The sequence below is a fragment of the Mus musculus genome, chromosome 6, assembly GCF_000001635.26.
Source record: "Mus musculus strain C57BL/6J chromosome 6, GRCm38.p6 C57BL/6J".
Classification (NCBI taxonomy): Eukaryota; Metazoa; Chordata; class Mammalia; order Rodentia; family Muridae; genus Mus; species Mus musculus.
In genome coordinates, this window is record NC_000072.6 from 85,312,104 (window position 1) to 85,329,815 (window position 17,712).

Here is a 17,712-nt window from a genome sequence, read left to right on the forward strand (position 1 = left end):
TTTCTCCCTGTTCAAGGCATTAGAATCCATCCATCTATCCTCTCAAGGCCAAATGTCCAAACATGGACAGCAGTGTCTTTTCAAGCCAAGTAATGAGTGCGAATCCCGCAGTTCAATAGCAAATTCTCACTTTCCACAGTGGCTTTCCCTGCCTCAAACCCGGATTTGCCATTTCTCAAAGAGCCCTGTATCTTTTTGTGCAGCGACATTTAGAACCCAGGGCCTGAATGCTGGTGTGTTCAAAGGTACTAGAGTGTCACATCTCAGCCCTTTCAGCACGCAAAACCAGAAATCTGTGAAATGTACTAGACATATATGTGTGCACACATGGTGTGAAGTCCTGGCTTCACACTGATGTCCTGGTTCAAATGTAATACCTCAGGATGACAGCCCCAGTTCCTAACACCACTAGTTACTCGGGTTGTTTTTTTTTTTTTTAGATTTAAATTTTTATCCTTATTTGTGCATATGCACATATCTATGTGCAAGTGTGTGTTGGTACCCTTGGAGTTCAGAAGAGAGCACTGGATCGCCTGGAGCTGGGATTACCGGCAGCTGTGAGCTGTTCAACTGAATTTGGGACCTCTGGAAAAGCACTGAGCCACTTCTCCAGCACCAGTGTTTGTTTTTAACAAGATTTCACGTACTTGGCACTACACTGGATTCCTGATGCTTCTCTTGCCCCCTCCCAAGTGCTGGGACTGCAGGGTTGAGCCACCGGCCCATCCCCCCAACTATAGTTATTTATTCTAACCTGCAATACACTCAACATAGTAATGAATTACTACATTGATATTAGTACTGAGTGGGGGTTATTATATTTCTGAGGCTGAGAGATGGCTCAGCAGTTAAGAGCACTTACTTCTCTCCCAGAGAACCCCGGTTCAATTCCCAGCACCTACATGGCTTACAACTGTCTATATATCCAGTTCCATAGGATCTCATTTCCACTTCTGGTCTCTGTAGACATCAAGCAGACATATTGTGCATAGACATGCATACAGGCAATACACCTGTGTACACACACACACACACACACACACACACTATACTATTTCAGTTTATACTCTCTGTTTTCAATATGTTCACTTGTTAACTTTTAAATAACCAATTCATGGTACTTTGAGATAAAAATAGGATGAACTTAGACCTAGGTGTACTGTCTGTTTCATATTCGGAGGCCAAGGCAAGAGAATCATGGTTTCAAGGGTAGCCTGGACTACATAATGAGTTCCAAGATAGCCTATGCTATAAGGTGAGAGGCTGTTTTTAAAAAGGAAAAAAAAAAGTGTGGTGGTACAGAACTTTAATATTAGCACTCAGGAGGCAGAAGCAGATAGATCTCTGTGAGTTCAAGGCCATCCTGGTCATCATAGTGAGTTCCAAGCCAGCTACGGTGACATTGTAAGATACTGTCTCAAAACAATAAGATAATAATAAAGACAAAATCCATCATGAATCAGGGAAGATGCCTGTCTGTAGCTCTAGAACTCTGGAAGTGGATGCAGGAATTTAGGGCAATATAGCAAGCTCCAAGCTAACCTGGCCTAGAATGTGAGACCCTGTCTGCCTCCTCTTCTCCCTCAAAAACAAAACAACAAACAAACCAAAAAAAAAAAAAAAAAAAAAAAAAAGGTGCCATATAGTACAGCCTTGCCTTCAGAGCTCTTGACTGCATCCCATGGTCTCCCTGAGAGAGTGTATGCCATCTCTCGTGGGTCTCTGCAAGCCTCCCTTGCTAAGCTGGATGCTGCACTCTGTACCCTGGACAAGAGACTCGGTCTTCCAAGCTCCCAGATAATCTACCTGCAACAGTTTCATGAGCCATACTGACTGTGCCAAGGAGTCCTTAGAACAGACGTGGAGGGGACCGTTGTACAGTTACAACTTTCTCCAGCAAGGCATGAGCTCAGCAGAGCCCAGCCTCGTCTCACTGCGCACCTCATATGCCAATCTTCCGTCTCCCCTGTCTTCTGCTCCCCTTCTCCCTGTTTGCTCCTCTTCTTCCTTCTCCCCCCTCTCTCCTTTTAGAATCAAAAAGCACAATTCTTTCCCCCGCTGTCAAGCAGAGCCTCCTCCTCCTCCTCTGAAGCTCGTTCAAGGCATTCTGAGAACAAAGACAGCCTTCTTCCTAAGAGAAATTACGGTGGATAAAATTGCCTCTGCCTCATTACACATACAAGGGTTGGAATCTTTTTAAAGCTTGGCCAGTTATAAATTGCAAGCCAACAGCTGCAGAACCTTCTGAAGACGATTCTATCCACAGACTCCAAGATTGCCTGAGATCTGGGGCTGCAGGTGGCTCCAGCTGCCTGGGATCATTCCTCTCTGGGGACCTCCAGCTTACACAGCCACCTTCTCGTGTCCTTTACTGTCCTCTCTGTCCTCAGATCGCCAACCAAGCAGTGACCACTCCACACTGCTTTCCAGGACACCAGCCACAGGCCTGAGAGTAAAGAAGGTCTTGTAGTCAGTCAGGAGTCCCAGTATAGGGGGCGGGGGCTGAGGGGGCTGGTATACCATGTGGCCGACAGCCCAGCAGAGCTCACTAAGGTCAGAGACGCTTTCCCCTCACTACCTTTGTTTTTGGTGAGGGCTGAGACTGCTGCCTTGCAGGTGTGGAGGTCCATGTAGGGCCCCTGCAGACTTTGAGGGATTCAAGATTTTCTGAGAATACAGAATTCCCAAGAGGCCCACCAGTGCGCCTGGAGATTCTCTACTCCTGTGTGGCAGTGAAGGGAAAGGCCGGGAAGACCATCATACATCTATGAGGGAAGGGAACGTGTGCCATCTGAATGGTATCTGATAGTTGGGGTTGCCTGGGTTAATTTCTAGTTAGTAAACATCTAGGTTGCTTTGACAGTTTAACTGCGAATGGGAAAGAGAGACATGAGGTTTGATTATTACTAACTAATACTAAGTAGCCAGCCCAAAATGGGTTGGTTATTATATAAAGAAGTTATGGTCTTTCAAATGCAAGAGCTCATGCATGGGGTAGTGCATGCCTATAATCCCTGCATTTGAGGCAGAAGGATTACTGTGAGTTCAAGGCCAGCCTGAACTACCTAGTAAGTTCCAGGTCACCCCAGACTAAATAACAAGAGCCTGTTTTATTAAAAATTAATTAATTAATTTAAAATTTTTTAAAAATCAAAATGAGCAAGAACAAAAAAAGCAAAGATTTGAAGCAAGATGTAGAAGACGGAAATCAACAGTGAATGAAATGCTGTGTGTGAAAGGGAGGAGGGGTGAGCTCCTAGCACAGATGGTATCTGGCCCTGCAGCACTTCCTCTATCCCCAGTGCCTCCCTGCTCATGGTGGTCTGAGGAAAACTGATGGGCCCCCAAATCCATCCAGCCCCCCACGAGACCTCCAAGGCCAGGAGCAACACCACAGCCTGAAGTTAAGCACTGACCTCCATTTACTCTGCACAAGCAGGTGGCATTTCTCTCGGGATCTCAAAACTAGAATTGCATCTGGTGTTGAACAGTTCTAGAACTTTCTGGGATGAAACATTACTGAGCTCAAAAAGTAGTTTTTCAAGTTTGGTGCTCTTCTGAATTTTATGTAGTTACCTCCATTACAGGAGAATCCAGACAAAGTCTAAGTGTTTAGTAAACTTGGCCTTTTAGGGATGCTAGGAAAGCAAGATAGCAAAATGTCCAGGCCTTATGCTCTTGCTGAGGTGTAGTAGAAAACCATGTATCAGAGTAATCCCCACATTTCATGTTCTGGGTGCTACCCAGGCACACTAGGGGGTGGTTTAATGGCCATGTACCCAGAAAGCCTTGTACTTTCTCCCATCATGCCTTTGGGTTAGTGATATACAACTGTGTTGGGGTCTTTCAAAATGTAAGAGTTGGACCTGGGCAGGACAATTGTGAGTTTGAGGCTTAGCTTGGGCTAGTGAGTTCCAGGCCAGCCAGAACTACACAGCAAGACCCTGTTCCAAAAATCAAACCCACAAACAATAGCAGCAAAGGCAAGATGTGAAGACATGGCCTGAGAGCAAGACTACCCTGAGGCCTATGGATCACTGCCAGACAAGCAGGTACAGGGCAGTTCTGGCAGTCAGGAGGCTGCCTCGGAGGCTCTGTGAGGAGCCTCAGGAGCAGGGCATTCAGGGATGGAGCTCAATTCTGCTGCTGGCTGAATGATCTTGGCCAAGTTCTGAAACTCAATTTTTTTAACGGGAATGCACAGTCATTGAGCACCAAGTCTACAGGCAAGTGTACCTGCTCCTATTCCACCAGGGGCAGTGCTGTGTATACGATGAGCCTCAACTCTTCATCTGTAGAATGGGGTGTGTAATAGCAGCCTCTAGTGGGACAGATCTTTGTGATTCTGATAAGCTAATGGATGTGGAATGTTTACAGTCACCACAAAGGTATGGCAAGTGTTTGAGAGGGACCAACATATTTACTCTGCTGTGAACATGGGTACAGAATCATGGATATGTGTGTTATATTAATTTCTAAATACAGGGCTAATGAGAGAGCTCAGTGGGTAAAGGCCTAATGAACTGGGTTCAATTCCCAGAACCCACACGGTAGGAGAGAGCCAGTTCCCGTAACTGACAGTCCTTGATATACCTACACTTTTTTTTTTTTTTTTTTTTTTTTTGAGTTTTTTGAGACAGGGTTTCTCTGTGTAGCTCTGGCTGTCCTGGAACTCACTTTGTAGACCAGGCTGGCTTTGAACTCAGAAATCTGCCTGCCTTTGCCTCCCAGGTGCTGGGATTAAAGGCGTGCGCCACCACGCCCGGCTCATACCTACACTTTAAATAAATAAACATAACACAAAATAGAAATAAGGAGGCTGGAGAGATGGCTCAGCACTGAAGAACACTTGCTTCTCTTCCAGAGGACCCAAGTTCAATTCCCAGCACGTGATTTGACAGTTTGCAACTGCTTGTAACTCTAGCTCTAAGGGCTCTGGCATCTTCTTCTGGCCTCCTCAGGCAGCAGAACACACATGGTGAACTTCATGCACACACACATGTAAATAAAAAGTCATAAAAATACATCTTTTAAATAAATAAAAATAAAAACTCAGACTGTTTTGTTCAGCATATGCTTAATAAATGTGTGCTCTTTCTATGAGTATGAAACCCCACATTCATTTTTCAAATTCATAGGAAAAGACACACTTCTTAGGTTGCCCCTACAACAAGTTATTTCTTCAGTTTAATAATACTGATTGTTTGTCAGCCTTTTGGTTAAGGTCAAGAGATAACAGCAAGTGTCACATGAGGAAGCAGAGCCATCAGAAGTGTCATACATCGTTGATGGGAGTGTCCCATGGAGAGCCACTTTGAAAAGCAATATGAGTTTCCCAAAAAGTTAAACATATATTTTCCACATTTGCTTTACAAGCTAGCCATCTTGTTCCCAAGGCCAACCTGGTCTACAAAACAAGTTCCAACATAGCCAGGGCTAGGTCGTGAAACCCACTTTCCAGAGCAAAACAGAGAGAGAAAGAAGAAAGCATACATCCACACAAAGGAGATTCATAGCAACTTTATTCATAATGATCAAACACTGGGAAAGGTCCAGATGTCCGCTAGCAAGCCAATGGACAACAAATTCTTGAGCATGTTTTCAGTGGAACAGTTCCCAGCATTAAGAAGCGCCTGACTAACAGATGCAGCAACATGGGTGAATGTCAAAGCACAACACTAAAGGGAAGAGGTGGCTGTGGAATTCTATTAGCACTACAGTCTAGAAACACTGAAACGGGAAGTTGATGGGAGCTGGGGACAAAGAGGATTGGCTCTACAAGCATAAGCCAGAGATGAGAATGCTACAACTGCTGTATACTGTGTGTGTGTGTGTGTGTGTGTGTGTGTGTGTGTGTGTGTGTGTATCTGCACGTGAGCACATTTGCTTGTGCACACATACACATGCAGCTGCATGCCTGTGTGCACCGTGCATGTAGAGGGCAGAGGTTAGCTAACACTAGGTGCCTGCCTCAATCACTTTATGCCTTACTTTTTTGAGGCAGGGTATTTCAAAGAACCTGGCGCTCATCATGTGACTAGTCTGACTGAGCACCATAGTGATCCTCCTGCCTCCACTTCCCCAACTTACTGAGGAAGCTACTGACCTGGCTTTTTTTTTTTTAAGTCCATGTGTCTCTGGTGTTCCTGCGTGCACGCTTGCACACATACTTGCATGTGAACATGTGGAGGCTGGAGGACAGCCTCAGTGTCCTCCTTGGGTTTGCCATCTACCTCCACTGAAACAGGGAGATCTATCATTGGCCTGGAGCTCACTGACTGGGATACAGTAGCCCACCAGTGAGGCCATGGGGTCCTTTTGTCTCTGACGCCCCAGCACTGAGATAGGAAGTGTGGGCTGAAACATCTGGCTCTTTACATGGGTGCTGGCAACTGAATTCAGATCCCCATGACTATAAGCCAACCAACTGAGCCATCTCTCTCATGATCGTGGCCGTGAATATGTGGCTGAATATGTTTGTCAAAGTTCCTAGAATTGTACAATTCTAGAGGCAAATAATGCCTTAACAAACCAGACATTAAAAGCTCTGGCCAGTGGTCACTTAGAAGAGTGGGGAATTGAGAAAGGAACATAGTGAAAGATGCCTTTCCATCTGCTAACCACACCCAGACTGCTTGATCCACTCCCCAACCCCACCATGCTAGAGCCTAGCACATGTAAGTGAATGCTATATTACTGAGTCCCACCTTGCGCCCTGTCTTAGTCAGGGTTTCTATTACTGACCAAACATCATGACCAAGAAGCAAGTTGGGGTGGAAAGGGTTTATTCGGCTTACACTTCCATACTGCTATTTCATCACCAAAGGAAGTCTGGACTGGAACTCAAGCAGGTCAGGAAGCAGGAGCTGATACAGAGCCATGGAGAGATGTTCCTTACTGGCTTGCTTCCCCTGGCTTGCTCAGCCTGCTCTCTTATAGAACCCAAGACTACCAGCCCAGGGATGGGCCCACCCACAAGGGGCCCTCCTCTCTAGATCACTAATTGAGAAAATGCCCCACAGCTGGATCTCGTGGAGGCATTTCCCCAACTGAAGCTCCTTCCTCCATGATAACTCCAGTTTGTGTCAAGTTGACACAAAACTAGCCAGTACAGGCCCTGTTTGAACTTTTATGCTGAGTATATAATTTACATAATTGGTAATAATGACATTGAGGTTTCAATAATAGAAACACTGTTTCTCTCAAAAGAGTACAGTGAGAGCCAATGGAATTGTGGGAGAATCTCACAGCACATGTAGGGATGCCTCTCGATTGACTAAGCTTGACAAACAGAGGTGTATGACCAACCTCTCACCTCGAATCTTTCTTAATTTCTTCACCTCCTCATCCCTTCAGATGCCCCACATAGTCCAAAGTGACAAGAAGGTACAAAGACCTTTGTGCTGGCTGTAACTCACCTCAGTGACAAAGAGTGTTCGAGGATCGATGATGTCCAAGAAGTGCCTGAAGCGACCGTAGAAGGATGTCTAGGGAAAGGGAGAGGAGAGGAGAATCAGTCAGAGGCTGTACCTAAGCTCAGGATAATGGTGACCTCATCCATAGTCCCTAGGATTCTCCATGTGGGTGATGGAGCCTACTGAGACCTCAGTCTGCATCTCAGGGCTGGGAGCTTCTTAAAATCAACTCAGAGAGAATTAAGACACATACCTCTGCATGATACCTTTGTGTGAGCCACCACACCTGTTAATCTTAGCACTCAGCGGGCAGAGGCAGGTGGATCTCTGTGAGTTGGAGGCAAACCTGGTCTACAGAGTGAGTTTCAGGACATCCTGGGCTATATAGAAAGACCTTGTCTCAAAACAAACAGACAAACAGAAACAATACATCATGACTGGGGCTGAAGAGATGACTCAAACACTACCTGCACTTGCTGCTCTTGCAAAGGACCTAAGTTTGATTCCCAGCACCCACAGCAGGTAGCTTACAACTACCTGTAACTTAAGTTCCAGAGGATCCAATGCCCTCTTCTGGCCTCTGTGGGTACCTGCATTCACATATGTGCACACACACACACACACACACACACACACACACACACACATACCCCTTTAATATTTATATATAATTCTCGAGCCTTTCCTCCAGGTGTCTCCCATGGTTTCTCTCTCCCTGCCCCACTGTCCTGAGCTCTAGTCTAGGCACTTCAGAAGCACCCAAGCATCCCTAGGTACATGGGCACCTTCCTTGCTCAGGAACTCCAGAGAGAGAGCTTGCCCACCCTTCACGGGGCCCCTCTCTGAGGTTCTGCTCTGCCTTCAGAGAGCAGCTTCCCGCAGGCAGAGTCCAAGTATGGCAGCCTCAGCTCACAGCCCAGACCCTCCTTCAGCTCGCTGCCCTGTTGCCACGGTGAAGCACAGAACGCAGGGCCAACTCCCCTAGCCTTGCCCAGGAGCAGAGGCCCTGGAATAGGAGGGCTTTGTGCTAAGCAGGCCACAGGCATTCAAGCACACTGAATGGATACCAAGCAACAGGGCTGCTGGGCCTTCTGCCTGAGGACAAAGCCAATAGGGCGAGACTGAGCTGGGAGGGAAAAGAGAAGGCATTAGCTAAAGGATGAAGGGGCAAGATGCAAACAGTGGGGGTTCATGCCTAACTGCACTCTGGGCTTGGCCCCAAAGTCCTCCCAGGGTCCCACATCTCTCCGAGTACCACAGTGAAGGAAACTGAAGGCCTGACCCACTCATTCCCCCTCTCTCACTGCTTACCAGGGCAGCTCACGATGCAGTCAACTCCTGTCCCTCCTTCCCAGTAAAGACCCTGCATGGTTCCCCTGAGGGATCTTAAGGTTCCCAGGCACATCAAGCCCGTTCCTCACTTCCAGCTTTTGCCCATCAGCTATGCCTGCATGGGGCAGCCCCTCCACTCTAGAGCAGAGCCCAGATTAAGCCTCAGCACTTAATCCTAAGCCAAATATGTTCTTTCCTAACCTCCATAGCCCAAATGGCTGGAACTAGTCTCCACTTAAAAGACACACACACACACACACACACACACGGTGCACATTCATGCCTACTGTCCTAGCAAAATTTCATCCCTAAGAATACAAAGGAGAGTCCCCACTGAACTGTTCATGAATTGAGTGAACACCAAGTCAACTTGTGCTTTCAAATAATTTTTTAATAAAAAATTATCATGATTTCATAAAATGCATGCTATCAGCAAGAGTCCAACTTAATAAGCCAGGAGACAGAGAATGGAGGGAGTGTGTGTGTGTGTGTGTGTGTGTGTGTGTGTGTATGTGTGTTACCAAGGGATTGAATCAGGGCATCATGTATGCTAAGCAAGTACTCCTATCAACTACACTATACAGCCCCAAGACTTGTGGACACTAAAGGATGAACAAAAACCCCTGATGACACCCAGTCCATAAAAGAACCAGGGTTTTCCCCAAGATATGGCTGTTCCAGGGCTGGGACAGGAATGAAATAAAACTAATATACTGTGTGGTTTTAGAAAGTGAGAACTTGGAACTGATGCTCCTGCAGAGGACCTGTATTGGGTTCTCAGCACCCACACGGTGGCTCAGGGCTACCTGTAACTCTAGTTCCAGGGATCCAACAGTGCATACATACATGCATGCAGGAAAAACACCCAGACACATAAAAATGGTGAAAAATACTGTAGCTATGTTAAATTTCCTGAGCATAGTGACCATGAGTTATAGAGTCCGTGCACTGAAGAATTCTGGGTGAATGAATGTAACCTATTCTCAAGTAGCTGAGGTAAAAATCAGAAACCTGAATGCACAGGGCAGCAACAAAACCCAACAAGAAGGCGCTGTTGTTCTACTTTCTTCCAGACTAAAGATGTCCTTAGTAGTGATGTGTATCTCTGCTCTGTTTCCAGGATTTCTGCTCACCTCTAAATGGATGGTGGCTGCAAGTGCCCCTTACTCTCCAGAGACAAGAACTACAAGGTGACTTGAATAGACTAGAGAGGAGGTGGGCATGGTCATGTAAATCTTTAATCTCAGCACTGGGAATCTGGAAGGAGGACAGATCTCTTTCTGTAGCTGATGCAGACCTTGTCGCCACTGAGGTGGGGCCACCTGCGGTGCAGCTTTCCAACTTGGCTGGCTTCTTAAGTGTCAACTGCGGGAGGGGGGGTGGGCCTTCCCCCCTTATAAGCACAGTCTCTTAGTAAACTTGCGGGGCTTGATCAGAGAAAAATTTGTCTTGGCTTCATTCTTTTCTAGCCCCAGCCTGCCTTCCAGAAATACCGGTTCATGTAGGCCATGGGCCAGCCTCCTACTACATCTTTCAGTTTAAGGCTAGCCTGGTCTACATAAGAAGTTTTAAGCCAATCAGAAATACATAGTAAGACCTTGCCTCAAAAATAAAAGTAATAATATTCTATTTTTAGTGGCTATTGTAATATATTTTAATTATTTATTTTACTTTGTGTATATGGAGTCTTTGCCCAAGTGTATATATGTGTACCATGTGCATGCCTGGTGCCCGAGGCCAGAGGAGAGCATCAGACTGGAACTGGAGTTACAGACACTTGTGAGCCACCATGTGGTACTGGGAACAGAACCCAAGGCCTTAACAAGAGCAACCAATGCTCTTCCCTACCCAGCCATCCCTCCAGACCCTGAGTGATACACTTGATAATAAGCTTTCAGAGACTAGGGGTGCTCAGATGCTCTCTCCCCTTCCTCGTTGGCGCCTGGTTTCTACTCACAGACAGATCTGACACGGAAATGAATGTGAACTGATAAACAGCCCATGGCCTTGGGGCTTCCTGAAGGGACCGTGGCTGGGTGTAGCTTGGATTAGAAAGCACAGCTGTTCAAGGGCGAGGAGAATGAGAGGGGTACAGGTGAGAATCCTCAAGGGAATGGCCCAAGGGAAGTGACTTCTGACTCACCCTGAGATGATCCTGTCCCAACCCTCCAAAGGTCCTTTCTATCACAGCCCCTGTTGGGGATGAGTCCCAGATAAAGCATTTGCTCCACAGACTTCTGCAAATGGCTGCTCAGCCAGGCCTGGAGAAAAGGCACACTGGACATGCCTAGCAGTTGCTCAGAGCCACCAATAACTGACTACAGAGAAATAGACCAACAAAGAGCTAAAAATACCATGATCAGTGCTCAAAGAAGGTGTCATGAAGTGCACTGGAGACACCTAGACCTCTTCCTGGTTCTTCCTGGGATACAGCAGGGAGCATGTCCAGAAAGCAGAGCTCAGAGGGAGCAGATGTCACTGAACTCAAGGTAAGGTCAGAAAGTGCGCCACGGGCCGAGATTCTCATTCACCTGTTGAACTACCTTCTGAAACCCTACTGTGTGCTACATGCAGTGCTAGCAATGAGAGGAAAGCCAAGCTCACCGACCATAAGCGATTGAGGAAGAATACTCACAGGATGCCTAGTGTTTTAATTGAAGTCTAAGGCTAATGGCCAGAGTAAGGAGAGCAAGAGACACAATATTTTCCTTGAAAAGAGAAAAAGTCTATATTGATCTGTTATATTTGAAATATGCATTTGAAATATTCCAGATCTTTTCAACAAGTGCTTAGAAATATAGGCTGGAAACTTCCAAAAAGGGGCCCTGGGTTGGGATGCTAAGCACACAGGGCCTGTCAGCCCAAGATACCTAAGGGTCTGCCCTTGAGTCTGGCAGTTAGTCTCACTGACTAACTGCAGCAAGGAGGCTGCACAGCAGGGGAACTGTAGGGCATCTGCCAGAAAAGGTCTAGAACACTCGGCACAGAGTGTCCGCTAAAGGTATGCTTTAGCCACTCATCATCCACTCCCAGTAAAGCCAGGTTGCCAGGACAAGAGTTGACCTAGGTCCAGACTGAGACAGGACATGGGTTCTTGTTTCTATGGAAACTACAGTTAAGATCAGTGCGCAGGGTTAGGACCAGAAACTCCTTGACACTAAATGCTGGGGTTGATTAAGAAGCCAAGTGTCATGATTTTGCCAATGGAAGAAGGGTATACAAGGGAGCTAGGGATGGATGTAGCTAGGCAGTGGAGCACTTGCCTGGCATGTATAAGCCCCAGAACTCCATTCCCAGTGCTGAAAAAGCAAAAGCAAAAACAAAAACAAAAACAAAAAACAAAAACAGAATAAGTTTGATCTGAGGACCTGGCTCAGTGGTAGAGCTTACCTACCACAGGAGAGGCATCCCAAAAGGAAAATGTGCATATTTCATTCTTTTTTAAGTATATATCATATATGTGTGTGTGCTTGTTTATCTGTGTTTGTGTGCTTGCATGATTTTATATGTACCACATGTATGCAGATTATCAAGAAGGCCAGAGGGCATCAGATACCCTGGAACTGGAGTTAAATGTGGTTGTGAGCTGCCATGTGAGTTCTGGAACCTCAAGAACAGAGAGCAGGCTTAACGGCTGAGCCATCTCCCCAGTCCCGAGTCTCATTCTTGCACTAAAACAGCAAGCTTCCAACCATCATAATCTTCAAGTTTCTAGGTTATAGGGAGATGGCTCAGAAATTAGGACATCTGCCTTCAAGCATGTATGCTAGGTAGGCGTGGTGGTCCACATGTAATGACAACCTTGTAAAGCAGAGATAGGGATCCCAAAGCAAGCTGGCTAGCAAGAGTAGGCAGATGGCAAGCTCTGAGTTTGATGGAGATCCTACCTTATGAGTAAGATGGAAGAATAATAGGGATGTTGGAGAATGATTGACATCAACCTCAGGCCTCCACATGTAGGTGTACACATGTGCATGCACACCGTCGACATACATGCAGAAACATACTTATACATACATGCAAACCACACAAGTCCACGCGAGCGCGCGTGCACACACACACACACACACACACACACACAGGAAAAATGGGGGAAAGAAGAGCAGGACTAAGTAGCTTCAGTACTTATTTGCTGTGGCCGGTTATTAGAAACAGTGTTTCCCAGTTCTGTCAAAAAACATTGTTCCTTGCTGCGTTCTTATTAGAAACAGTGTTTCTAGATTCTGTCAAAAAACATTGTTTCCCTGCTGAAAAACTATTTCATCCATGTCTGTCCTTTTCTGCCCGTTGAATAGCAAGCAGTTTTTACTTCCTAGATTTGGTTTCATTTTACCTTCTCAGTACTTTAAAATGTATAGTTGTCTGCCCCTCCTCCACCCCCATTCAGCCCCATCTTTGCTTAATCACACAGTGCTTTTTTTTCTCTCTCTCTTTTTCCCTTTTTCTTTACTGGAAGAATGAGTCAACGAAATGATTCCTTCCCTTTCCCTTCACAAGCTAGCTGAGTCAGCTCACTGTGGGTAGCACCCCTCCCCCAACAACCCCAAACTGACCCCTTCCCAAGTACAGCCCAGCAAAGCCAGAGAAGGCCTTCTAGTCCCAGACCCAGCCTCAAAATCACCCTTCTTCAGGAATTATTTGCACAGGATCAAGCTAGTGAGCATTCGGCATGACCCTTCACTGAACCTGTGAGCAGCCCAGACATCCTCTCTGCATCAGCACCATACATCATCACCTGGGACTTCCCAGGCAGGCCACATCTCCAGGATGCTGATTCCATTGGTCGGGGTGGGCTTCAGACACCAGTATCTAGTTAGGTACCTACCCAGCGGCTGGAAAGATGGCTCAGAAGTTGAAAGAGAATACTGCTCTTTCAGAGAACCTGAGTTCAGTTCCTAACATCCACACTGGGTGGCTCAAAACTACCAATAACTCCAGATCCAGGGGATCTGATACCATTTTCTGGCCCTTTGGGGCCCATATACTCATATGTGCAAACACATGCTCATACTTAAGTAAAAGGTAAATTTTTAAGAAGATGCCTGCCCAGTGTTATGGGCAGTTGTTGCACCTCCTCCATAGCACAAACCCCAAAGGCTATTTTGGCAACAGTCAGTTTGTGCAAAATAAATGATTAAACGACAGACCTGTCTGCAGGGACTAGGATTCTAGAAGTTTATTCCAAGCAAATTATCTGAGAAATAGTCTCACCACCACATGATTCAATCTCTCAACTTTGATGTAAGGGGTGTACTCTGCCACCCAGAGTCTTTCTGAATCCCACAAGCAGACTGAGCCTCCTCAGGCCATCAGCTCAGGTCCATCTTAGAGACCAGCACACACATGACACACTCTGACCCCAGCCATCTGATCAGGTAAGAGAGATTTCTGAAGGAGCAAGAATATCAAAGAAGCCCAGCAGTGGTAACACCTGCCTTTAATCCCAGCACATAGAGGTAGAGGAAGGTAGATCTCTGCGAGTTCGAGGCCAGCCTGGTCTACAAAGTGAGTTCCAGAACAGCCAGGGCTACAAAGAGAGACCCTTTCTCAAACAAACAATCAAAAAACCCACTGAAGAAATGAATAAACCACAATGGAGAGATGGCTCAGTGATTTGAACACTGGCTATTCTTCCAGGGGAGACCTGGGTTTGATGTCCAGCACCCACATGGCAAATCACAACTGTCTGTAACTCCAGTTCAAAAGGATCTGATGTCCTCTTGTGGCCTCCATGACCAGACACACATACACATGGTGCACAGACGTCCATGTAAGCAAAACATCCATTCACATTTTTAAAAAAGACATAAAAAATAAAAGATATGGAGAAAAAAGGTAAACAAACAACTATGATTCTGCATAACTGGAAGAATAAAGGGGAAGAGGCCATTTGTGGTTTCCTGTTCTGGGGCCCCAAGTTGCCAAATCAGTACCTGAGTCTAAAGGGAAGAAAAGAATGGAGGGGGGAGAGGTGGAATGTGAAGAAAATGAAGGGAACATTGTGGAAGGAGACTGACCAGGGGAAGAATGAAGGCGCCTTACAGATGGGACGGGATGCTATGATGTGCTGTCTTCTGGACACACGGCTGTCACACTCATGAACACACAGCAGCCTTGAGTACCTGGGACCAAGCCAGTCAGCATCCCAGAGTGGATAAAGAAGGGGCTCCTGAGGCCTCACCCTTAACAAGGGGCAACAGGCAACTTATGATTGCTGGAGAAAGTGAGTCAATGTTCTTTAAGGGTGTGGCTGCTGCTAGGTCCCCAGAAAAATGCTCCACCTCCATGCGTATGCTGGCAACACTAACTAGACTCAGTTATTTGTATATAAGATTTTATTTTTAATTATGTGTCTGTGTGAGAGTATGTGCACATGAATGGCCATACCCTGAGGAGCCAGAGATGTCAGATCCCCTGGAGCAGGAGCTACAAGCTGTTTTAAGTCTTCTGACAATGGATGCTACAAAATACCCCATCAGTTCTTCCCAACATTGTCAAGGTCAGAAAGTGAAGAAAATGAAGAATAAAACTTAGATGTTTCACACTTTGTTTTTTTTTTTTTTAAGATTTATTTATTTATTATATGTAAGTACACTGTAGCTGTCTTCAGACACTCCAGAAGAGGGCATCAGATTTTGTCACGAATGGTTGTGAGCCACCATGTGGTTGCTGGGATTTGAACTCAGAACCTTCAGAAGAGCAGTCAGTACTCTTAACTGCTGAGCCATCTCTCAGACTCTTAACAACTGAGGCATCTCTCCAGTCCATGTGTGTCTAGTCCATATCTCTCTGAGTATATGTGTATATATACATATAATTTTTCCCCCTAGGTTCAGAGACTTAGGGTCTTACTATGTAGCTCTGGCTGTCCTGGAACTCACTATGTAGATCAGGCTGGCCTTGAACTCACAGTGATTTGCCTGCCTCCTGAGAACTGGAATCAAAGATGTGTGCTACTATGCCCAGCTTCAAACTACTTTTTAAAAGAAACTGAGAACAGAAGAGGAGGGAAGAAGGAAGAAAAGCAGGTCTCAGAGGCTCCTAGGAGGCGAGCTGTCCTCTTCCACTAGGACTATGGAGTAGTGTTTAAAAACAAAGCAGAAACGGGACAAAAGGACAGGCCCAACAGCACCACAGAGATGCAACCAGCCACATCTGAATGAGGCGAGTTCTACAAGGGACACAACCCAGTTTCTTCAATATATAAGAGGGGAGAAATGGGGGAGAACCAATAAACAAGCCTGCATCCATTGGACTTTGAGTTTCTCAGACTCCCTTCACTTTTTGACCTTGACAGTGTTGGGAAGAACTGGTGGGGTATTTTGTAGCACATCTACAGTTTGGGTGTGTTGAGTGCATTCCCCATGGACAGACAGAGCTGCAGGTTTTGAGGGAAGCACATTTCAGAAGTGATATGTCACCTGCATTGCAGCTTGTTACAGAGATTCAAACCCTGGGGGCCGGAAAGATGCTCTTCCAGAGGACCTGAGTTCAGGTTGCTCAGTACCTGCACCCACATCAGAGGACTCAAATAGCTGCAGCTCTTGGGAATTTGATGCCATGCCCTCTTCTGACTTCCAGAGGCATCTGCACTCACCTGCACATACCCCAATGCCCCCCCCCCCGCCCCAACTTTCTCTTAAATATTAAATCTTAAAAAAAAAAAAAAGAAAGAAAGAAAGAAAGACAAAGAACCACTAAAAATTTAAAGATAAAGTTTTGTGTGTCACACATGTGTGGGTGCACATAGGAGCCAGAAGGAGGTGTCAGATCCCCTGGAGCAGAAGTCCCAGGCCATGTGAGCACCCACCTAACATAGGTCCTAGGAACTGAACACTTTTTTTTTTGTTTGGTTGGTTGGTTTTCTTTTGTTGTTTTGTTTTTCGAGACAGGGTTTCTCTGTGTAGCCCTGGCTGTCCTGAAACTCACTCTGTAGACCAGGCTGCTCTCAAACTCAGAAATTGGCCTGCCTCCGCCTCCCATGTGCTGGGATTAAAGGCGTGCGCCACCATCGCCAGGGAACTGAACTCTTCCCAAGCAAGAGCTCTTAACTACTACACCATCTCTCCAGCCACCAACTTTGATTTCTTATTTTTGGCAAATGTCCATTGGCCCTGTGAGATATTAAAGGACCCTGTGTGAAAGTTGTGCAGGAATTCTAGATTTTAACTTATGTAAATTCTTACAGGATTTCATACCCTCACCCTTTTTTTTTTTTTTTTTAAGTTTGTAAAACAAACCAGGCTGGGTATGGTACCTGAGGAACAACAGCTGAAGTTGTCCTCTGGCCTCTACACACAGGAGTACACAGATGCAACACATACGCACACACGCACTCACTCACGCATGCACACCATACACAAACCCTTATTTTTAGATATACCCACTCACTAGCTAGTAAGTGAAATGTCAGGATGTTCAGATTTGCTTCAAAGCAATTCGTTGGCTAAGAATAGGGAAGAACACAGGTAAAATAAGGTTGGTCTTAACCCGGCAAAGCTGCAGTTGAAAGATGAGCAGCCAAGGGTTAGAAAATGAAAGGCTGTAATTTGGGGGTTGAAAACCTCCAGAATAAGGAACACTGACATAAAGAGATCTCTCTTGGGTCTTTAGTACCTCTGTCCTACCCACAGGGCCATGTGCAGCACTGACCTGCCTCATTGGACCTCCTGGTTTGCTTTGAAAGTCTATAAAACATTAACTCAGCAGCCAGGTGGTGACACCACCTTTAATCCCAGCACTCAGGAGGCAGAGGCAGGCAGATCTCTACATTCAAGGCTAACCTGGTCTACAAAGTGAGTTCCAGGACAGCCAGGGTTACGGAGAGAAAACCTGTCTTAAAAAAAAAAAAAAAAAGTTGCCAGTAAATAAATAAGCCTGGACTCTGGAACTTGGCTGCCTGGGAAGTCACTGAATCTGTGAATGGCAACGTTATTACATGAAAACTAAAGGTCATTGTACCTGT

At 46.0% G+C, this 17,712-nt stretch overlaps 1 protein-coding gene across 3 annotated transcripts in view; it reads right to left on the reverse strand.

Moving 5' to 3' along the window:
* Positions 1 to 17,712, reverse strand: part of Sfxn5 (sideroflexin 5) — a 120,434-nt gene that overhangs the window by 99,055 nt on the left and 3,667 nt on the right. For all 3 annotated transcript variants that reach the window (XM_006506816.4, XM_030255684.1, NM_178639.4), the window contains exon 2: positions 7,419 to 7,487. In XM_006506816.4, coding sequence (XP_006506879.1) covers positions 7,419 to 7,487 — 69 coding nt within the window. The remainder of the gene's footprint in view (positions 1 to 7,418; positions 7,488 to 17,712) is intronic.